The 24,719-nt window shown below is 39.4% G+C and overlaps 1 protein-coding gene across 21 annotated transcripts in view; it reads left to right on the top strand.

Moving 5' to 3' along the window:
* The window catches only part of LOC137125950 (unconventional myosin-IXAa-like), a 132,352-nt gene that overhangs the window by 69,893 nt on the left and 37,740 nt on the right, over positions 1-24,719 (top strand). For 12 of the 21 annotated variants that reach the window (XR_010914242.1, XR_010914243.1, XM_067502224.1 and 9 more), the window contains exons 5-11: positions 750-849; positions 3,388-3,441; positions 8,948-9,048; positions 9,887-10,013; positions 15,560-15,649; positions 22,428-22,544; positions 23,766-23,900. Coding sequence is in view for 19 of the 21 variants with exons in the window: in XM_067502224.1 (XP_067358325.1) it covers positions 750-849; positions 3,388-3,441; positions 8,948-9,048; positions 9,887-10,013; positions 15,560-15,649; positions 22,428-22,544; positions 23,766-23,900 (724 nt within the window). In the remaining 2 variants the exon portion in view is untranslated. The remainder of the gene's footprint in view (positions 1-749; positions 850-3,387; positions 3,442-8,947; positions 9,049-9,886; positions 10,014-15,559; positions 15,650-22,427; positions 22,545-23,765; positions 23,901-24,719) is intronic. The other 9 variants (XM_067502228.1, XM_067502238.1, XM_067502239.1 and 6 more) reach the window with 3 other exon arrangements.

Here is a 24,719-nt window from a genome sequence, read left to right as displayed (position 1 = left end):
GGCTGCAATCACACAAATGTGTAATATGGGGTAACATTTCAGTGGTTTGCGGCCTCAGGTCATCATCACTAGACGTGAAGTCCATCTGTTTCTGGAACTTTTACTCTCTAAAATTGCTCATATATTGTTTTCCTGTATTTGAAACGTTCAGTTATTAGATACTTCAGATGGTAGAGAGTTAATATTCGTCCTATTGCCCAGCGTAGGTTGGGTGTATTACTATTAGCAGTAGAAACAGAGATTTTAAAAATAATAAAACTTGTCTTAGAGGTATTATTTAATATCTTATTACTGCTACATCATTACTAATATTACATCTCCTGTGTTTAATTACTTACTCCGCACATCTGTTGCTGAACAGCTTCAGTTCGACCCATCGTTTCAGCCATCTACCAATCACAGTATGGGATTCTCTAATATCCTCCCTGGGCTTCCTAACTTTCCACCTCTCCATCATGCTCCAAGGGTCCCTTGATTAAAGCTTGTTTCCATTTGTAATAAAATAATGTGTCAGTGCGTTGGCTGAGGACCCAGGCTTTGTCATGGCTAATCATCAGCCCAGACACCACACTGCCACTTCGTTTGACTTGAAATGCGAGTCTGCAGGGATAAAGGTTACTTGTTACATGTTGCAGGTTTGGGTTGTGAAATAAGTTATTTTTATTCCTGTACTCTGGAATTCAAAATTCCAAAAAATAGATGTTGCAAACTCAAACCTTTTAACGTGTTGCGTGTGTGTGTGTCTGCAGGAACTACCATGTCTTTTATTATCTGTTGGCTGGAGCCAGTGAAGAGGAGAAGAAGTCCTTCCACCTGCTCAAACCTGAGGAATACCACTACCTCAACCAGGTCTGCACACACAAATGCACAAGCATAGAAAACTATTAACTAGTTCTGCACAGCTTCTGTTTTGCTATATTGCCACTAGTGTTGCTGTCACTGCTAATGACAGGTCACTTTTTAATTGAACCTTTATTTAATCAGAAAAGAGACGATAAAATCCCTTTTTCGAAGATTTTTTTAAGACCAGCAACACAAGAGAACAAAATCATTAATATCTAATGTACTCATTATCAGATTTAAATCAAAGCACTTCTTTGTCACTTCTTTGTAAATCACAATTATCTTAGTCTGAGAACAACCAAAGGTTTAGAAACTAATTGTTATCTGCAGTTAGTTATTCAAAAACTATAGCTCTTATTTCTTGCAATTTTTGCATCTAATATTTTCCAATTTAAGGCTTCACCAATTAAAAAATGTTTTTAGTAAAAATATTTTTCCTTTTCAAAAGAAATGATGTGAAATAAAACTAAGTGAGATTTTAATCTCTCTGTGCTGCAAAGAATTTATAGTAGATTTGAAGTCTTCACAAAGGATGTGCATTCACTGTAAATGCATGAAAATGAGCCGTTATTTAAAATGAAGCCAAGATGCCATGTGGAGAGATGGAGGCTTTGAACTTGATGGTAGATAATTTCTCATCTCTCCTTCCTTCTCTCTCTGTTGGATCCTATTTACCCATTCATCATAACTCATGCACATCTCCACGCTCTGAAGTGTTGATTGCATCAGCCTAAATAAGTGTCGTGTGTGTGTGTGTGTGTGTGTGTGTGTGTGTGTGTGTGTGTGTGTGTGTGTTATTGGCTGTGTTTGTGTGCCTGTATTCATGCCAAAAGCCCCCATGTGTACATTATTTGTCATACATTTGTGTGTGTTTGTGTTGGCAGCAGATGTGGGAACATTTGTATCCTCTCATCCTATGGCAGCACAGTGGGGAGGCAGCAGAAAGAGAAGGAAAAATATTCTTTGTTTATCTTTTTTTGGCTTCCCCAAAAAAGTAAAACGAATTTTCTATTCCTCCTCCCTTTAACCCCACAACAACAAACCCCTGCAACCTCCGCTTCTGGCTGCTTGTTACTATGCAGCTCTGTTTCCATGGAAACAGCAAGATTTGGGAGTTAATCTATTGCTGTCTTGCTCTCGTGCAAACGGGTCCAGTGGTCGAGTGTGTTTGTATGCACACGTGTTTGTGTGTGTTTGTGTGTGTTTATCCCTCACACACACACACACACACACACACACACACACAAATGGTGTCACAAAGAAGCAAAATGATTATCCATATTTAGCTCTTTCCACTCACAGATGGATTTTGTGCTCCGTCTGTTTATGTCTGTTTCTCAGAAGTGTGTCATTACTGTAGCAAAGCACATTTACTAAAGTACTGCAGTAAAAGTTGTAATCCTCCCAGCAGCTATAATCAGTGTCTTTTATAATAACAATGTATAAATGACAGTGTGGAAATAATGTGAAAGGTGTCACTTGTTGTGATAAACCTGAATCTGCAGCTTTATAGTGACTTTTATATTATTTACAACCAGAGGTGTTAAGTGACATTTACTTATGTACTGTCCTTTAGCAAAACTTTGCAGTACTTGTACTTACTAGTATTTCCATTTTAAAGTTACCTTTAAGTGACTACAATTTATAGAAAACTGTACACTCTACTATACTTCACTACATTTGACACTAATTGTTAAACCTTCATTTAGTAAAATATATCTAAGTCTAGGTAAAAACTCCTCTGGATGACATCATCGGGAGGAGCTGTTTGGTTCACATAATGTCATCTGAACGAGCTCTGGAGGAGCAGGCCAACCAACTTGACAACCACTGTAGTATGAGCAAGCAGTTGACGTCATCACAACTACAAAACTCCTCCAGATTACCTCATCTAGAGGAGGTTTTTCAGCATGAAACAGAGGGAACTTTGATATCATGCATATACATGAATATATACATATACACCTACACACAAGTTATTAATTCTTGCCCTTTAACACATAATATATTAGCTATATAAATGATTATGTATTATTATGGATTAGCCACTCAGTACAAAAAGTAATTAAAATAATCTTTTACCAAATGCTGTTCGTTTCATACTGATCTTCAAAGTTTAGTTTTTACTGGTGTGTAGCTAATAAACTTAGCTTAGCTAACTAAAGACTAAATGTCGGAATGGAAACCTCTACCTCTACATGAATGTATGTGTAGTAAGTAGGTGTTAATATACAACAATAACAATTACAGGGTTTGTATAATACTATTGATACAGTACAATACTTAATATTGAGCTTTTGAATCCAGGATTTTACTTGTAATGGTATATTTCTACCCTATTGTACTGCTGAATACTATTGCTGCTGCAGGGTTACTGAAAGTCAGACCAGTTGTATCCCCTGTCATCTCTGATTAGGTCATGGTTTTTATTATTGCAGCCCTGTGTTCTTTCCTCAGAGTGTGTATTCTTTCTCTTTCTCTTCAAAGTGTGTTCATATTCTTGTGCAACTGATGCCTTGTTAACCCGCTCTGCCTTACTTCCAGATGACAAAGAAATCACACAAACTCCACTGGGACAATTACTATGAGAGCGAGCTGGTCAGTATCATGAGGATGATGAGCTGTTTGTGTACGTCTATGCTCTTGGGTGTGTTGTGGTTCTCTGGGTTTCTGGTGCCAGCGTTGGTCTTGTTCTTGCTCCGCTCTGAACACACGCCTGCTTTCAATGAATTGGACTGAAGCTGAGGCAACCTGGGCTGACCTCAGCTGGTCAGAATCGTGTTTAAAGGGATATCCTTAATGTGAAAATTACTTTTCACCTACTCAGAGTGTACTTTTTGAGACGTTTGAGACATTGACATTGATAGCAAAATTAACAAATAGCTAAAACAAACAGTTTTACAAACAGTTCATTTCTCATTTGAAGTAAAGCTAACTTTCCTTAGATTAATTGAACAACTTTCATTTCTTTTTGAAACCATTGAGCACATCTTTATGCTGATTGTAGATAATATTAATAATAATAATAATATAATACACATAAAGGAATCCCTTTAATATCTGTTTAATGTTTGGCTTTTGGCTGCTTTTCTGTTGGGAGCGATGTGATGATGTTAAACTGCCACCTTTAAAGGGAAGGTTCAGGATTCACTATTTTACAAATACTACATGGGCAGGAGAAAAACAACTTCCATAATGTACAGTGGACAAACTTGGTGGTTGTCGCAGAGTACAAATACCGCCTTAGCATACTGGTAAATACTGGTAAATTCAAAGTTGGAAGAAACAAAAAGCAGGAAATAAAAAAAAAAAAAACCCCACAAATATTGGTAATCTGTTTTTGAGTTTAACATTCTCAATCAGAGGTGGGGCGGCTGTAGCTCAGTTGGTAAGGCAGTCGTTCACGGACAAGCGGACGACTATTTACATTTTATTTTACTTTTATTCCACAGTACTCGTCTGTCAATCCAGATTTTAATAAACAGTAATAAGTCTTGATGAATTAATATGAATGACTCAGCTTTCACTTCATAAATTACATAAATCAGCTCTTCCCCTGCTTTAGCTTCTGTTTATTGCCAAATAAAACAGATCTTTGTGATTTTTTTTTTTTATCTAATCACTAGAACCTTTTCTTATGTAATTATTACTTTTTTAAACATCTGTTAAACAAATCTGGAATAAACGTGTACATACCTGTCATCAACTGAGTAAAAATAACTAATGTTTAAAATACAATATTCTCTAAGTAGAGTACTTCTACTTTTGTACTTTTAGTACATGTTAGAGCAAGAACCTGACTTAAGTAAAGAACTTGGAAGTGCTACTTTTAATTGTAGTCAAGGGTTTTCAGGAACAAATTTTTATATTTTACTCGAGTTTTGAGTTTGTGTTCTCAATACCGTAGAAAGAAGACAATTACAGCAAGATCATTTGTGTACTGTCTTTAATTACAAAATATACAAAACCACAGTGCATATTCTAAAAACTTGTTTGTTTGGTCAGCAGTGGAGCATGGCAAGAAAATCCCAAAACATTATTTCATTATTTTATAGAATAAATATAAGAAAACAAAAATTCTACATATGTACCAAGACAGATCCATTAAACATTAATCTTGATTGATGGTTTAAAAATCCTCACATAACAGCCTTTTCCGAACTCCCTGGATCAGCATCAGCTAAACTTCACCCAAATCATCCTGTCCACAGAGGCTTGAATCCATTTTTAAATGAAATACAGTATATTGTTCTACTTATTATGAAATGAATTTAGTCGTGATCAAAATTCTTCACGTCCTGAAACTTCCTACTAAATTTTTGGTCCATTTTGTGTGTGTGTGTGTGTGTGTGTGTGTGTGTGTGTGTGTGTGTGTGTGTGTGTGTGTGTGTGTGTGTGTGTGTGTTGCTGTTCCACTGTCTTGCCAGACTCCACCTGAAGTGAGTAATGTTTGGTCAGTGGGATTTGTTGTGTGTGGTTGAGGGATTCAATGTCTCCTAATAGAAGATAATGTTACTCTGACTCTGCCAGAAAGCAAACACTTGACATGAGAGTCATTCAATACTCACCCTTTAGTCTTACAATATTTCCCTTCTTGGCTCTGCCTCTTTGTGTGCCACTTTTCTAAAAAACTTTTTTCTGTGAAAGGGTTTCTGAGGACACTTACTGTTTTTTTAAACATGCTGCACAGCCTTTTAGTTAAAGAAACATCTCATCACCACTTGTAGGCTTAAAATATGGCTTTGAAAAGCAGTCACTATTTTGGATTTATTTGGATTCACACCGTGGATTTCAAACATGTGTGTTCAGTAAAAACATTTATGGGAACTCCTGCACAACCATCTCCACCTCGTACTTCTGCCAGAAATCACACATAGTGATTTATTGGCACGATGGTTTGTTGCTTTTGATGTTTTTCTGTAAGTCTACACTTACCACAGCAACTGACCTTTGAAAGGGAGCAAGCTACAGATGTTCAGGTCTGGTCTACAGATGCTGGAAATTTGATAGTAAATTTTTAAAAACGTTTTCCAAGACACCTCGCACTACCTGCTGACTTTTTTCATAATGTGAGATGATTGATATCAGCAGGTAATAACTGGAGCTACAATCAGGATGTGTGTAGCCTAATTCAAAATACAGACTGTCAGTAAGTGGAGTCATCTGACCTGACTCTCTAATAAAAACTGCAGCACTAAAACCTCTAAAGTTGCTGTATATACACTGATGAGCCACATTACTATAAACTGGTGCTTTTAAAGTTGTGGACAAGGGTCAACATGGGAGAAGTGTTAGGCAAGCTGTGATTGATAGCTCTCAGAGCACACAGTGCATTGCAGCGTGCTGCCTATTGGGCTGCAGAGCTGCAGACCAGCCCCATGCAGTCCCCTGTCCACTGTAACTTTAAAACCAACAGGTGGGTTTACGTTACAAATGAGGTACAATGCAAGCAAAAAAATCTATGAGCTGCGGAGAAAACATTAAAGCAAAGTGATATGAGAAAAAGTGCAAAATAGGACAGATAGGTTTTTAGATGTAAGCACACAGGAATTATACCATCCTGAGACCACCGAGCTGAAGAGTTTTGCTTAGAATCTTTTGTGCGCTGATGGGACCACCAGACGCCATTCGTTGGTGGATCACATTTAATGTTGTGGCTCATCCGTGTAGATGTAAATGTAACCAAATGATGATCTGGTTTTGGTTCTGCTGAGATTTCTGGCACTCTGCCTATTTCCAAAGATCATGCAGAAAGCAAACATTTTATGAAGGATGCTCCTGATCCCACAAGCCTAAAGACTTTTTCTGTATAAAAGTATTGTTGTTACAGTCATCTTATTGACAGGCATGCATTTCATACAAATATTCTCCTAGTGGTACTGATCTTCTTATCATGCAAAAAAACTGTAAATTTTCTCCTAACTCTTCACAGTCTACCTGAATGAGTCTGTCTCCTCCTCTTTTGCTCCTTACACAGTTTATTTTATCCTTACCCAACAATATTGTCACACAAGGCCTCTGTAGGGGGACTGACCTCATCAGACTGTGACCTGCTCTGTCCAAGGGGATGATGTCACTGTCTTCACAACACACACACACACACACACACACACACACACACACACACACACACACACACACACACACACACACACACACACACACACACACACACACACACACGCGCAAAGAAAGTTTGACAGTTGTTGACAACTTGTCTGAGCATCTTACCAACCTTTTGGGCCTATTTAACCTCTGACCTCTAGCACTGGTCAATGTGCACAGTACGCTGCAGTAAATGCAGCCATTGGAACATGGAGGAGAACGCAGATTCCAGATGTAACGTCTGGAGCCAGAAATAGAAACATAAACAAATGTGAATTCAAGTAATTTAATGAAGATCCCAAAGACCAAACATTTTCTGGATGTTTGCATTTAATGTGTGAAGTTGTGAAGAGTGTTTTGTTCTGGGCCCCAGTGACTGTGGTTTGCATTCTGTGCCTGTTTGATTGTCTATGGTTTTTGTTCATGTTGAATGCCTCATGCTGTTTTTGCCAGAAATGGTGATTCAGTCGTGGTAAGTAACAGGGAAGCCTTGAATGGATGCACATAACGTTTAACTGGATCCATGAGAGATCCATGTTAAAATGCTGTGCTGCATGTGCAGAATCAGCTAGACTCCTGGCTCAGTTCATTCTAAGCCTGCACCAGAAGTGTTGCAACAGGTTTAAAATTACAATTTCAAGTTGTGAAGTGAGAAAAGATTCTTTGTTCAATATAAGTGTGCAGAACAGATTCTTTCTTTTTTTTTTTTTAAATCATTCCTGTACCATACTCAAGAATTCCGTGTTTCCAAGAAGCAGTAGCTAAGGTTTTGGGTTTTAACCAAGATATTCCCTCAGTAACCAGATAAAATTGATCTCTTTATTTTCTCTACTTCCTTCAATGTGCCATTTGGCGTTGAAGTCGAACATAACCAACAATTTGAAAACAGCTTTTTTCCGGGTCTCGTCGTTGCTCGAGAAGCCTCAAAACCTCTTTGTTACAATTGGAGAAGCTCGCAGGAGAAATGTGCTGCTTGTTGGCTCTGCACCTCCTGACAGGTCTACGGCCAAAGGAAAACAATGAAGCAGCAGAGAAGTGTCGAATGTTAAAGTGTAGCAGAGGCAGCTCCAGAGCGCGGATTATGGGTTCCTGTGTTTTCTGCTGCTTGCCGGTCACTGTGGTATGTGCTAATTACAGCCTGAGGGAGGCTCACTGCCGGAGCAGAGACATGTTGACCGGCCAGAGAGCCTGAGTAGACGCACAGTCAACGTATACGTACACTTCTCTAAATCAACGACAATCTGGATCGTGGCAGCGCTCATTCATTCATAAACTCACAAGCGATCACGGTGTGGTGTCTCCAGATTACGCAGGAATACACTCACATGTTCACTTAGCAAGAAGGACAGAAGCGTCTTTTGTTTAGTGTCTTCTAATCAACCAAACTTAAAGGATTCTCAGTTTTTCTAACATCCTCCTTTAATTAATTAGTGCAGAATGAAGTAGGACTTAGGATTGTGATGGAGCGTTTTCTTATCCTGTGAGTTCAGGGTCGCCACAGCGGATCATAGTCCGCATGTTTATTTGCCACAGTTTTTACGCCGGATGCCCTTCCTGACGCATTATTGTCTTGTTCATCCTTTCACTTGTAGCACAGCACAGTTGTCCTCTATTTGAGTCAGAGATGACAATGACAACATCTTGGTTTCTGTCATCACTTTAGTTGTCCATGGAGTTACATCCTGGATTCCTTTTCCGGAGTCATAAATCTGATGACTTTAGACTCACACAGCTGAACAGTAATTAAGTGTGTCCTCCCCAGTTTACTCAGTCATCAGGTGTGTCCCCAGCTTTACTCTCTCACAAAAACAACCCCCCACAAACATACAGTATTCATGTCTCTGCTGAATACTGCTGAGTCTCATCTATCTGGAGTGACATTGTGTTGTGTCTCAGCTAACTCTGTGTTCTATTTAATTATTTAAAAAATCCTCTGTGATGCTCATGTCTCTGTCCGTCCTCTTTATTTCTGTCTTTGTGTGTTTCTCCCCAACACCAGCAGGACTGCTTCATAGTGGAAGGAGAGGATCTAAAACATGATTTTGAGCGGCTGCAGCTGGCTATGGAGATGGTCGGCTTCCTCCCTACTACCCGCAAACAGTAAGATTAGCTAAAAAATACTGTAACTTACTATTACTCTTCATCTGAGGTATTTCTTGCTGCCTTGCTATCTAACTTGTTTGGTTTATTTTATTATAGTTTTTGTTTTGTTTTTGTCTTTCCTGCTTTAGGTTGATGTAAAATGTCCCTGTGCATCATTGCACAAGGAGCCAACATTAATCAGAAAATAGTAAAACACACTGCAAAGAGCAATTAAAGGCAAAAATGTAGATAGGATACATTTGGTAGATCATTTAATAGCATAAATGTTGCATAATGAGAGCCTGACATGGATGGATCAATAAGCGGACTTGTTGGGTACCAGCTCAGGGGCCTGGGAGGTCGTGGGGCCAACTGGCCAGAGCCTCTGAAGTTACTTATAAAATGTCTTCTTTGAAAAAACTCAGGTAGAGACACACAACTACCAGAAAGAAATGCACAGCAACTCAAAAATGACGAACAGCAACCTGAAACTTCCCCAAAATGGTGCAAAATGACTAAAATTAGCCAACAAATGACCAACAAAAAAGCAAAAAACATTAAAATGCAGATCCAAAAATCACCAAAAATAGGCACAAAATGACAAAAACATACATGAAGTGTCTAAAACACAAAAGCATAGTCGTTAAAAGGATGAAAAACTTCAAAAGCAATCATACAACTACCCCAACAAACTGAAAAAATAACCAAAATAAAGGAATTGGGGGGGGGTCCATGGTCTCATAATCCATCCATGGACTCTTCTCATTTCCTTTTCAAGGATCTCAAACCTCTATTCAGTCATTTAAAAACATGATCGATAAGAGAATTACCAATAAACGCCTTTCTTCTTCGTCAGGATCTTCTCCCTGCTGTCAGCCATCCTCCACCTCGGAAACATCCGCTACAAGAAGAAGACCTACAGGGACGATTCCATCGACATTTGCAACCCTGAGGTCCTGCCCATCGTCTCAGAGCTGCTAGAGGTGAGCAGCTAGAAACAGGTTCTTAACCAAACAGAACATGGGGAAGAAGTACTAAACTTAAAATTAACACATTCTATGGAACTGCATATGGCAAACTGAGTCTCAGCGATAGTAGACATCCAGTTGTCCGTACTTCTGTACCAGTTTCACCAAAACACAGTTCTTTTTGTCTTGCTGACTTTGTGCTGAAATGCAATACTCTAAATACTTTGAAGGATAATAAAAATGAAGAATGGGAACAGAGCTTTACCACAGAGCTTGTTTATTCTCCCTGAAAACTGTCTTTGCTGTTTTGTCTCCCAAAGTTATTCCATTACATGCCCACTGGAGATCCTTAAACTCCGTGAACTTATAAAAAACAAGTTGCATCCATTGGAGCAAAAGAGTCTTCCCTGCTCTGTGTTTTATAACAAACTGTAAGACATCGTGTTGCCAAAGTTTACGTCCCATATGTGGGTTTTGGAGAAAGGCTTTTAGAGAAGCTGAGGGCTGTCTTTGTACAAGCACAGTTTGTGTTGACAGCGGAAGTTAAGAGGTGCTTCAGGTCCCAATGAGTCGTCCAACTATCCAGAACTTCCACAAAGTACTGTTTGTGTAGAGGCTATTTTCAGGGCTTTTGTGCTGTTGCATACGTCTGCTTTCCCACCAGGAGCAGCTGGACCATGTTGTTCTTCCAGGGCAATTTCACTTGCATGGTTAAAATAGTCGGAAATCGAAAATACATCAAATGTAAAGTATTATAGAAAAATATCGCACACTGAATCTGATCTTTTTCGAAGACTGACTGTAATTCTGTTATGTCTTTCCTTTGGTAATTTTGACATGAAATGTTATTGTAAATCACTTGGTTTTTGCACCTGTGAATTGTCAGTCACTTGCTGTGTGGATGGTTCCTGAAAGGTCAGAACACGCCCTTGTTGCACATTACATCCTTAACTTTTATTTAGTTTATTTAGTTTGATCAGTGGTAGCTTTGTCTCTGTAAAAAGTGCATTTTGCCGACCGTGTTACAAACTGCAGAAGTAAAACTACCTGAAACAGTATTGATACACTTTGGTCAACCTCATGTTTGGTTTTCAGTGTTCCTCCTTTTCATATTTAAATTTAGCCATTGTTTCTGTTCAACTTTTGTTTTACCACTGCAAAAAGAAAATGTAAAATCACTGCATTAAAAATAAACGTCCCACAGTTTTTACTTTTTTAAAGTAAAAAACGCCGGTGTTAGCTGCTAAATTTGCGCAAACTCAACTCATTAGAGGCAGGCTGACATCCAATAAAGTATTCATCCATCCATTTATTATCTGAACTGTTGATTCTTCTTATGGTCACATAAGACTTCTGGGGCTTCTGGAGCCCATTCCAGCTGTCATTGGGCGAAAGGTGGTGTACACCCTGGACACGTCTGCATTCTATTTCAGGGCCAACACAGAGAGACTTACACAGACAGACAACCATTTACACTCCCATTCATACTCACGGGCAATTTAGAGTCACCAATTAAACTAACATGCATGTTTTTGGACTGTGGGAGAAAACCAAAGTAAGCATGGCCGTAATAAGAAAGCCAGATACAGCACAGTGTAGCCCTAACATGCATTTGAGTCACAGAGCTACTTCTAATAATTTCAGTCCATTGCTTGTTTATTGCCATTTTGTCTCCAATGATCAAAGATGGCGACGGGTAATGACGTTATTGTCCTACTATGATTGAGTCCAGTGCCTTAGCGTTTTTATAAAGAAAATAATGATGGTGATTATAATAGCTGCAAACCGTTTTAATTACTACTAAGAAGATTGTAAATGATAAGACATATTTTCATTATTTCCATCAATGCCTGTTGTTTCCATCTTTGATTTTGTGGAGAGAAAAAGCTGTCATCAGCCAGTCTGGTCGTTACTGGTAGGTTTTTTCTGGCCCACTTGTCAGTTGACACCACGAGGCCGACTCAAACGTTCGCACGCTGTTCTGATTTACCTTGGGGTTGAAGGATTGTGTCACTTTCCAGTCCTTTGTTACAAACGGCAACGATTAGCCGGACGTGCTTTGGAGTCGCTGACAAAACAATGCTCAATTTCTGCCGGAGACTCCTGTCAGCAGCACAGCGGGGACGTTAAGAGTGGGAAGAGGTGACCAGTGTTCCCCTTCAACATTCAGACGGGTCTCCGGAGGTCCAGAGTGACATGAGCTTAACAAGAAGTTGGCCACATGATCAGGGGTTGGTGTTTTAAGTTCAAGTTTATTTGGATGTCTGTGAGTTAGTGCAGAGGCCGCAGCTATTTGTCCCAAGGGTCACATAAAACATTGTTCAAATGAAGAAGAAAGAAAAGTGAAAACCAAAGCTTAACAAGAACATCCACAATGAAACATTCAGCAACAATGTGGCAACAAACATGATGTTGCAGTAGGAAAACAGTGTTATTTAATGTGGGGGGAGTGATATGGCACATGGTGTAAAAAGCTGCCAATCATTGTTTTTATTTGGACTTTATGACAAAGCATGTAAAGTATTTACTGTGATATGCACATAAAAGTTGAATTACTTGATGTTGGGACATCAGATGGAAGTATAGACCAGAAAGGCGCCATGAAAAGTACTCAACACTTGAGTTTTATTGAGGATGCATGACTTTATTATAAGACTCCTTGCATAACAGAATCAGCTAAATGGCTAAAAGTGGTTATTGAGGTCTGCTAAATGCAGAGTGTGGATCATTTGAGATTGGAATTGCATCAAGGGAAAGCTGAGCCAACGTGAGGTCTTAATTTGTATGAATAACTACTTCGATATGTGAAGCAGTTCAGAATTTTAGACAGGACGGGATGTGAACTCACTTCTACCGCGGCCCGCTAATGCGAGCCATCTTTTAAGGAGGACAGCGTGGCACGGGTGTGGAAAGACGCATGAATAGGAATGAAACTGACTGGGACTTCCTGTTTCCTGTGGAGGTGGCACTAAGAGAGGGAGCAGAGCTTATAGGGCCTGATGGACGGCTGACAGCCTGGATCCTCTTAGCTGTGGAGCGGAGTGATTTGACCTGACCAGAAACATTCCTGCACAAGCTGAGCGTAACTTTCTGAATCCCACAAAAGCCAGAATGCTGGCAGAAAATACAGTTTAAGGTCTTCTTTAAATTCTTCCTATTCAAATTCAAATTCAACAAAAATCCACCTGTAAAAAAAAATAAAATTACTAGACATGCTAATAAAGCACTAACTTCTGTTTTGCCTAAAGTACAGTACATACAGTAAAACAGCTTGGAATTATTACAGTTATTCAAGTACAATTTTTAAATTTCATATGGCACATTTTAAGTAGTTATGTCGAATTATTTGATAGTACTTTCTCATATTTTTATTAAGGAGAAGACAGTGATAGGAAATTCAGAAAATGTGAAATCACGTCTCCTTGCCTTGTTTGAACTAGTTTAACTGAATGTGTCTGTAAGCCTCCCAAACACTATACTCAACTCAAATGCTATTTATCATTAGGAAATGATGGCGCACTAAACATTCAACTAGCAGCTACCCATTTTTAGCCAGTGCTGTCAAACATCGCTGGTGGCAGGTTTGTAACTGTTCCTAAGGTATTTGTTTGTAATGCTGGTTGTTAGCCAGTGTGGGTCAGAGATTGTCTGGTAGAGACGATGCACCACTGTACAACTAAAAGAGAACTGAGAAAGTCCAGGAGAGTGATACGTCTTCATTTTATTAATAACTTACTACATGTAACTGAAACTCAAACTCAAACTGACATGACATTTAAAAGAAATTATAAACTGAAATCTTTTCACAAGCTGTTATTTATTTTTACTGTAATGGATATGTGTTCTTTTTAAACTAACAAAATCTAAATACAAATAAATGGCAATACTCTTGGATCAAAACAAAAACAAAGCCACTGAATCACTGAAACATAGCACTGACATACGTGTGTGTGTGTGTGTTATGGTATTAGCATTTGTTACCAAGCAGTGATACATGAAAGTGTACTGACTAAAAACCAATCACCAGGCTGCAGAATTGGCTTTGCTCTGAGTGGAAGGATTACCAGGCACTGTGAAATGAAGTCTGATTATGCCACCCCCCTTTTCCTCCCTTTCCCCCACCAACCCACTCATTACACACACACACACACACACGTTACCCTCCTCCCTTATTACTTCATGTCAGAGTCTTTACAAAGGAAGCATCTGACAAAACCAGATCCATAATGCTATTAACTATACCATTAACACCATTGGCTTTTATACGTGAACATATCAGGCAGTCACACAAAGACATGCTATCACATGGCTCCACACACGCACAAGCACGTGGTCTCTGCAGCAGCTGTTCAGCCCACTCCCATAATCCCTGTAGATGGAGGAGACGTGTGCAGTGACATCTGCTTCTCCCAGTGTGGCCCTGTCATCAATGGTTTGTCTGGGGCCAAGTTTAGACTCTGTGCGAACTCACATGCAAGGTCACATAGTATTGTACTAAATATGTGTACACAGTGGCCAGCGTTTAACGGCTGTCTGGGGCTCAAGAGCTGCTAATCTTGGCCAGTCCTGGTAGTTAGGAGCAGCAGGGATATTACCAGCTTCAGCCTAAAATGAAAAGGATGTACGATTGCTGTCATATATGTCAAATTACCCTCCCAAGGTTAAGCACTGTATTTATACAGTACTTCTGTAAATCCAGTTTTCCCACACACCTGCAGAACTTGGTACCAGACCTTTTAATATGAGGCCTGTGACCCAATCAGTGCCCATACACTAAGGTTAGTTAAACACATATTCACTTTTCAACTCATCCTGGCTATAAGCTGACTGCACTCAGTCAGCTTTACTTGGACAAACACAAAGATAAAAAAATTGTATTCTGATCATCGTTCCACATACTTTAGACCTTCCACTTGTTGTCATTAAGCTGCAGTCTTTATTATGGAATAGGATCTAGACATGATAACACCGAGCTAGTTAAACAAGATGAACGTTTTTGTTTTCAACCTGACTTTTTTTTTTTACCTACCACACACCTGCAATGTGTACCTTTACCCAAACCTGTGATTTGATATGAATTTGTTTTTAACCCTGTTACATAGGAATCAGATGTTTGTTTTATCTGAAATCAGGTTCTGTGGTTGGAGTGGATGGTCGTATTTTATACTGAGAACCAATTTTTATGCAAAACAGTTCGTTTAGCAGTCATGTGAGCCTCAGCCTCTAAAAACAAGTGTGAGTGATATTACTCGGGTAATTTCATCTTGGGCTTGGAAACTGCAAATGGAGACCGGATCAAAACTTGATCACAGGCCGGATAGATTTAATGAAAAGATGGTTGCACGGCATTCTTGTATCCAGTGATCTCATATAGGACCATTCAACTACAGTGCTTCAAATCTATCAAACTGAAACATTACTTTATGTTGATCAGTGGCTTAGTGTCTTTTTATTCCCTCATATATATTCGTTGTCCTATAATAGCTAAAATCCCATGTTATGCCTCTTTCTACTTTGACTCTCTCCAGATTTTATCCTTGTCAATTTTTTTCTTCTTGCAGGTAAAAGAGGAGATGCTGCTTGAAGCACTGACGACCCGGAAGACTGTGACTGTTGGAGAGAGGCTCATCGTGCCCTATAAACTTGCCGAGGTGACTGTTTCAGTATTATTCACACTCTTCACACACTTCATAAATTCATCCTCAAAACAGGCTTTATTTGACTGTATCTGACTTTTTAAATCTAATGACCTTTTACTGTGGCACCCCCTGTGAGTCTGTCTGGTTTATTATTCTTATCAGTCTTGCCACATCAAGCTTCAAAGTTGCTAAAGGATATTTTTCAACATTTTCTATTGTTGTCTTCTGAGCCGGTAACTGTGGCCTGAACAAATTCCAGTCTGTCTCAATGCATAGTGGAGCCGAGCTTTTTGTCATCCTGTAGGGGAGATTCTGTGTTTTTGTTTGCATGATTTGGAGCTTGTTTTGGGAGGTTTTTTTTTTTTTTTTTTTTGTGGCACTCCCTTAGGCCCCTACCGCTTCTGTTTAAGACTTTTTTGATAGGGGTCTTTTCCTCTGCAACTTCCTTTTTCCTGTTGAGTCAAACAACACAGTGATGTAATTGTTCAGCCCTCTGGACATGCATTCTGCAGACTTGCCTCCAGGTTCCCACTGTTGACCTACATAGACTCATCCAATGTATATCATAGTAAATATTAATATTTATTGGGTTTCATCTTCGCTCCATCCGTAATGCCTTTGATGGCTCTATATAGAATTGAATTTGGCACAGCTTTCTGCTTGTGGCTGCAGGGTCTTTTGTCTGACGAAGGAAATGCTACACATAGATAGGTCTGTTACTCCACATGGCTCCACCCCCCAATCTGATCTACGGGTTAGTTTAGCCCAACAATGGTTGCTCCCAGCCTTCAACACACCCCCATCTCTCCAGTCATGTGGTGTTGTCTCAGGAATGTGCAACCTCCACTGGAATATACAGTACTGAAGCCAGAAACCAGATCCTGGGTCTCTCGGTTTGTCTCCGTTTTTTTCTTTCTTTCTTCTTCAGTCACACATGTTTCAAACACATGAATTCCATTTTTATACACTAGCTGTGTAGCAGAGGCTGTGGCCTGCAGCTATAATAAACCCTGTTCTGCAGCTTGCAGTGTCATGCTGTAGAAGTTGGCTCCTCACCTTCTTAAGGAGGCCTTATTTTAAATGGAGTGAGAGATAAAAGGATAAAGAGACTCTTCATCCTCTGAAAGGTTCATAATTAGGCAAATATTAAAAAGTTAAATAGTAAAAAGTAGAACCATTCAAACTGTTTACTCAAAGAGCAATCAAGAGTTTTATATATTTCCACACTTCTGATGTCCTGTTAAATTCATAAATGAAAGTTAAAGGTACAAAACGTAAAAAACATTTTATAGTTGTCATGTGTTCCAAAACATACTGTACCTTAATGTGAAGAGGTGTTGCCTCTGTAAGGCTTCTTGTGTAAATGTGGAATATGATTTTGATTGGGCATCAGAAAAGGCCAAGTTGATCAAAGTGTGTTTCGCTCAACTGCTCCCTTCACACAGAGGATTTAAACTAGTGTTGTCTGCTGGAAGACCTGGCTACAGGCTGGATCACAGCGTGCACAGCAAGGATGTAAATGAGTGATTGGGTGACGTTAAACAGCACAAGGAGAGGGAGCGCTTTGCTTTCAAGTCGCGTACCAACACTAGCTTGATTTCCAGGTCCCAAGCAGAATTGTGAAGTGTGGACAGTTCAAAACTCCTTCTGCTGCCCCCAGTCAAATCAGTCCTCACAAAGACTGACATTAAAGAGCACACGCACAGGCGTGTTACGGATTACACAGGAATCCGTAACACGCCTGTTTTTATACAAAGGAAATGGGGAAAAATGGAAGCTGGAAAATGTTGCTGGTTCTCAGAAATTATTTCTTCCTATTTGGATGACAAAGGTTGAGAAAGTCTCACCAGGCCACAGTTGAGTTTGGGAGATTTGAATGAAGTGTCTGACCCGCTGAACCTCTGTGTGCTGCAGCATAGAGGCTGGCATTTCATTAGTTTCTTCCAGAAATATCCTGTGAATTCATTGGTTGTGCACTACTGAGTCAGATGAAAGATGTTTATGAATTGTCTGGGTTTAGTTTCAGTGTAATAACGAGAGTAAAAGTAAAAATTCTCTGTTCATGGAAGCTTGGAAACTGGAATCTAGTCAAACGTTATCATAAGTTTATCATAAAACTGAAACCTTTTATATTTGGATTTGGCCTTTTCCTGATTGTGTCTTGGTTTCTGTTTCTCAGTTGAATTGCTTAAGACAGCAGAGTTCACACAGATCCTCTGACTAAAACAGCCACCTCTACTCATTGAACCACTCAGGCATCTGTTTTGAAAATTTTGTTTCAGCCCAGTTTAACTCAGAAAAGACATCTGACATCCTATGCTATGAATTATACCCGGATAGTCTGTTCTCTTTTATCTTTTTCTCAGAAGAACAGGCCACATGTGACTTAAATATAAATTAAAAATGAACATCTTTTAAAACTTTGATATCAATAAGTTATATAAAGTTGGGTAGAACACCCATCTGTATTTGTTTCCTTACATCAATCCCAGGGGTTTTCACAAAGTTCTGCCATTATTTTATAGTGCTTTGTACCATTCAGCTGGCCATGCTGGGAGCAAGAAAATCTTGACCACTGCAGTTTAGATCTCACGACACACAGAAGAGTTTATTTCAGTATTAGCATAAGGAAGTGCGAAAACCCCAGCGTGTGTGCATCCGCAAGATGTGTGAATGTCTGTTAAGGTACCTATGTGTGTGAACCCATGTATGTCAAGATATACTGTGCAGTCTGCTTTTGACATTTGATGTGGCTCCTGATTATTTGACTCCACCACTTCCTCCTTCCTGTTTGAAAGACAGACAGGGGGAAGGGGAGGGGGGGGGGGGGCATTCAGCCACTCATTCATATGGTTTGCATTCACGGAGTATTTAAGATGCTGATTCATGTAAGAAGACCTTTTTTTAGTGATTGCAGCATCATTGCCATACTACTGGAGAACTGTACAATGTCTGAGCTAACATGCAATCTGATGGCAGTTTATTAGGTACACCCATCTCCAACTAATACAGTTTAAGGTGAATGCTAATAAAAAACATGTAGATTGACATATTGTGGTGAGGCACACAGACATCCTGTAGCGAGGATGCTTGCAGGCCAGGTGCTGCATGAGCTCATGCTGGTGTTTTATACCTCCTGTGGTTTCAAGGAGAAAGAAAGAACAACTTCCCCTCTGCAGTTATAAACACCAGCAAGATCTAGTTTAACAGCTAAGCTCATCTGCTAATTATGTGTCCGTTTCTCGCGTGGGCCTCCAGTAAAACAGTTTCAACCCACTGGCATCAAACTATGTTGCCTCCTGGTTCATAAATGCTCTCATTGTGCTGAATAATTAAATTACAATAGACAATGCACGCTTAGTGGGGCGGCAGTGGCTTAGTTGGTAGAGTGGCCGCCTACTGACCAGAGGGTCGAAGGGTCATAGGGTCCGGGCATCCGGCGTAAAAACTGTGCCAAATCATCATGCGGACTAATGATCTGCTGTGGTGACCCTGAACTCTAAGGATAAGGCCAAAGGACCCCCCCCCAAAAAAAAGACAATGCAAGCTTAGTGAGCATGTCGACGGAACTCACTTCAAATCTGCCAATTCCCGAGTTCCTGCTGAAGCATTCAAGTGGTGATTCTTTGTTGAAACATTGTATTATTCATACCGGTCTTACATAACACGGTGGGAGAAGGGACGTCACAGGCCTGCTTGCTAAAAATATCATAAATAATCAATAATGTAAGATTGAAGAGGCAGCTTTAAAAATGCACAGTCTTGCTTCATCACGGCTGCTGGCTGCATGCAGCCTTCATGGGCAGTGTTTTGAACAGTCCTTTAAAGTGAGTGCATCCACACTGGGGCAGCTTCACAGTGTCCCACAGAGGCCTCTGAAGAAGGAGGAATATTTTTACTTTTTGTTGTTGTTGCTATTATATAACTTGCTTAAAACTATAGCGTGAGTCTGTGCATCTGTTTTATTTACTATTGCAGGATTCATCAGACCAACTTCCTGTGGCACATTCTTTCCTCTTTGTTGCTTCCTTCTGTGCTATGGTTGTAACACAGTGCAGCCTATAGGTAATATTTTACAATAAACCCTTGTTTAATAAGGTAAAACGATCAGAAGCCACTCATAACGCCTCCATTCATTTAGTTGTATTTTTTCATACTCTGTCACAGTGTTGGCATAGATTCAGGTCTGTGTTCTAGTTTCAGACATTTTACTGATAAACCACAGACGTGCACTGATTTACACTGAATAATTACCAGCAAGAGTGCAACTACACTGTTTCCCATAAAGTTGGAATAAAATATTTTTTTAGCTCAGCTCATGAAATTATTGTGAGCCTCAGCCTTATTTCAACCACTTGTGCAAGTGTGTTGATCTAACACACACTTGTTGAAAATTTCTGTCATAATTTTGATTTCTATATCTACTGTAGTTATCTATTTAGGAAGATGAAGACTTTCCTACCCTGTAGAACTCATGAAAACATCAATTTCACTATAGGAAAAAAAGGAAGCAGGAACTTATTTTTGTGCATCACTGAATTGTTGAATGGATGAATGTTATCTGTAGCATTGTATTTAGTAGATTTGTAGCCTAATGCTTCATGTAAACATGTAAAACCAGCGGGCAACCAACTCCTTTACGTGAGCAAAACAAACGCCTGCTTGTTTTGCTATTGTTGGCATTTCAATGACAGAACTCTAGTATAAAATTGTTAGCCTTTCCTGTTTGAAATTAAAAGATCTATTTTTAGTGGTCCAAGGGCTGATTTAGCTCTTTCACACAAATATAGTAGTTTCACTCTTTTAATGTCGTGTTACCTTGCTAAAAATAAATCTACTTATATAGTTTTACATTGAACTGTGTTTTCAAATGGGGCCTCAACAGCTATTTTAGGTTTCCTGGGATTAAAATGTTAGACTGAGATGAAGCAAATGTTTTTTTTTTTCAATCTCCATAAATAACATATAACAATAGCAAATAACATTTCTCTGGGCCAAAGCACATGCTCTGGAGTTTAACTCAGCATTTAAGTCTACTTAGGTTAGCTTAGCATGTCTTTCATCATTGCCAAAAGAGGGAATTGTTGCACTTTGGCTTGTTGGAGTGCAGTAATAGCCCCTCTTGGCAGTGTTGTTTTATATGGATCAATAAGTAATCCATAAAAAAACCTTGTCCAAATAGTGATATGCAGGTCTGGAGGCACTTAAGTGTCTGGCTCCTGACTAAAAACACTTAACAGATTACAGCAATGTGCACAGCAACAATGGCAAACATTGGACTTTATGGACATTATGGAAGTTTTAACACGGACTCAGCGTTTACCATCTTGTTTTAGTTCATCACTAGTAACGGCAGCCTGAGATAAGCTTGTGGTAGTACTGTTGCTGCCTGGCATTTCCCATCTTTAAATTACGGTGGTGCCGTCACTAAAGCAGACTGTTCGCATTCAGTGTTGCCAACTATTATTATTGGAAAATAGCACAAACTCACTGGAAAAGTCTGTAGAGGTCACTGGATAATGTCAGGTGCTACTTTTCACATGATGGATGTTGTGGTGTACTGACACATTGTACAGACTTTGCCGAACGTAAGTTTAAAGAAGGTTAAAAAGTTTCCAAATCTAGCGACAAAGCCACTAAGTTGATGCTAATCAATCACCTCAACCACATGCTGCTGCAGTTTACAGGTAGTATCTTGGCATTTCTGTCAGAATCACATCGATAAGATAGATGTATGGATTTGTTGTTAATTTGTCTAAATAGTTTGATAAGAATATTATATAATACCATTCTCAAGTCTGTGATGTTATACTAAATATGAAAATAGATCCAGCTGGCAGTTAGCTTAGCTTCGTTTAACTTAGCATCAGGCGTAAAAACGATTATTCTTTACAGTGTAAATAGTGAAATTTGGAGGCACCGGGGGAAACTCCTTAGCCGGACAATTGGCCCGCTGGTTTTCATGCTAAGCTAAACTACTCACCTCCTGCATGTGTAGCTTAATATTTAACATCCAGAGCAGAGATTGGTAACTATCTTCTCGTCTAACTCCTTAAGAAATAAGAGTAACTATTTCTACCAGTGTTAATACGATCTCACATTGGTCCCGTGGTGTATCAGTGGGTAACGATTCAGGATTTTCCATATTTTTTTAAATAATTATTTATCCCAAAAATGTTAATGTGAAAGCTTCAAATTTTACAGGCAACAGTCCACAGTCATTTAGCATTTGTGCTGATACATTACAGAAATTATTATCTGCAGTCTTTTTTGTGATAATCAGCAAATCCATTACTTGATGGTAATTTTCTGATTTCTGTTGTTGAACACAATTAATAACGATCTCTGAAACGTTGTCTCCTAAAAACACTATCATTTGATTATTTCTTTAGAAAAAGCATGTCTGACCTGTCCATCTTTGCTTTTCCTAGTGGTCTCAAGATCTTTTCTCTCAGTCAGTACCAGGCGATGACTCAGCTGCCGCAGTAGTTCATTAGACCGGTTCTCTGTCCATTTCACACATTTAATATGACACTGATCCAGTTCCAGGGAAGAGATGTTGTGTTTGTTTTCTTGCCCTGGCCTGAACTAATGCTGTTGGCAGGTGTTTGGGTTTGATAGAGCAAAGTTGGTTCCTGTCATACGCAGTTATTTCAGCATAGCTGTGAAGGAGTGGAATAAAAGCCCTTCAGAGTGGGCTTGGCTCCTGTTTCTGATTAAGATATCCATATGTTCATGATCAGGAGGAAACTAATCTTTTCAGCGTGTCTGTATGTGTGTGTTTGTGTAGGCCGGCACGGTGAGAGACTCTATGGCCAAGTCCCTGTACAGTGCACTATTTGACTGGATTGTGTTCAGGACTAACCACGCCCTGCTAAACAACAAGGACCTGGAGGATAATTCAAAGGTAGGAAGGAAAACACACAAACACACACCCACACAAACAAACCAGCAGTAAAACAACAACAATGGGAAATACAACAGGCATGCAACACTTTACATATTCAAAAGTGGTAGCAGTTCACTTCAGTTCAACATAAATTATCTACATATATACAGTACAAATAATATGTGTAAATGGGGATGTCAGCCATTATTGACATCATTAATAACACCACTTTGACAAGTCAACAAGGCTGCTGTGAATAATGCATATTGTAATGATGGAGAAGTATTTAACTCTCACGTTTAACTTCAGTCACAATTTACTATCCCTTTGTTTCCCTCCATGCTGCATATGTCCTTTGTTCTTTCCATCTTTCCTTATTTTCATTTGTCTGACGCGTGCACCTCGTCCGTCTGTCAGTCAAGTCTTGATTCTCAACTCTCTGGCTTCTTCTACTCCCAGAGGCAGAGCATGTGGTATGCAATTCCTGTGTGTGTGTGTGTGTGTGTGTTGAAGTGCCAGCTGGCAAGTCATACCCACTGGGGGCACCAAAAAGGATTAGAAAACAGATCATTCTGTGTGTTTTTTTGTTTGTTTGTGTGTGTGTGTGTGTAGGGGGGGTGTTTTGGGGGACATTTTGGCAGATGGAATCAAGTTCCCCCCAGCTCACATTTCCCCCACTGTCCCTCTGCTGTCCCATTGCATTGTGTGTATTGGCACTGACATCATCTATGTACGTATGTGTTTTTCTTTTCCCTTTGCGCTGCTGGGGTGGGTGTGTGTGTGGGGGGGAAGGGGGTGTGTGTGTGGGTGGAGGGGGTCAAAGAGGTTGGATTTCTGGCAAGGTCACTGTTCTTGTGTGCACATAACAGCAGTGTGTGCTAATGTACAGTATGTTTTTAGGCCTGAATAAAATACTGCTCTTCAGAGAGAAATAAAACACTGCTGAATACCATTAAATTAAATTAGAAACAGCTTTTACAGTACATTTCATAATTAAAGGCTTTCTTTGCCTCCTTCAGATGGTTCATGTTAATAATATATGACGACGTGAATCTTGCTGACACCCAGGGGGCAACTGGGTCACTGAGGCTGTAATGAATGACATGTAAAAAGAAACAATCAAAATAAAGAATCCTACATGCTCACCGACTTGTACAGTGATGCTGCACCAGGTGTTTCATCATACAGCATGAGAACGTGAATATAGAAATAAAAAGATTTATCTGTGTTCTTCACCAGACCCTCTCAATAGGAGTCCTGGACATCTTCGGTTTTGAAGACTATGAGAACAACAGCTTTGAACAGTTCTGCATCAACTTCGCCAACGAACGGCTCCAGCACTACTTCAACCAACACATCTTTAAATTAGAACAGGTACAGTGGCATAACAGTAGTTCCTTTTTGTTTCCTCTCCTCTCCTCTCCAATCACACAATGGCTTTGACAATGACAATGTTAACAACATGCAAAGATTCCTACGTGATCTGTGTTGTCATGCCAAAACACGGTGATACCCAGTGACGTCTGTTTAAGCACTAGCATCAAGCTATTGTGGCTGTTCCACAGTTCTCTAAAATGCCTTTATGCCTTTGACTGATTTAGCTGATTAAGTAAAGAATGGGCTGTCTTTGCTTCCTTTTCAAGAGACGTTTCATTATGTCAGACTGGTGGAAACCAAAACGAAAGAACCTCTGCTTTTGTAATTCTGTCAATGTTTTCTGAGATGTTTTTAACACACACACACACACACAGTGACTTAGTACATTTGTCTTTTTCAGTGGAAAATACTGTAGTCTTTACAAAATTACATATACCTGAAATCTATAATTTTTTTTTTTCAACTTAGTTATGCAGAGGATTGTACATTGTTGTTGGGCTTGATTCTGTTGTATATCCTTATATTTAACAAACTAATATACCTAGCTTAAGATATGACAAATATTTTCTAAAAGTATCTGTTAGCACTGCTGTGCAAGGTGCAAAAATGCCACCAACTACATATGAGAAGTAAGGTTCTCATTTTGCTTTTCTTGTCAAAATACATTAAAGATTCAGCTTCTTATGTTAAATTACAATTAGTCATTTTGCAGATGCTTTCATCCAAAGCAACTTGGGGGTCAGTGTCTTTCCCAGGGATACTAGTAGCCAGGAGGACCGGGAATCAAACCATTGACTTGGACGATGATTCATGTTT

This window comes from Channa argus, chromosome 4 (genome assembly GCF_033026475.1).
Source record: "Channa argus isolate prfri chromosome 4, Channa argus male v1.0, whole genome shotgun sequence".
Classification (NCBI taxonomy): Eukaryota; Metazoa; Chordata; class Actinopteri; order Anabantiformes; family Channidae; genus Channa; species Channa argus.
This window is presented reverse-complemented; position numbering and strand designations above follow the sequence as displayed.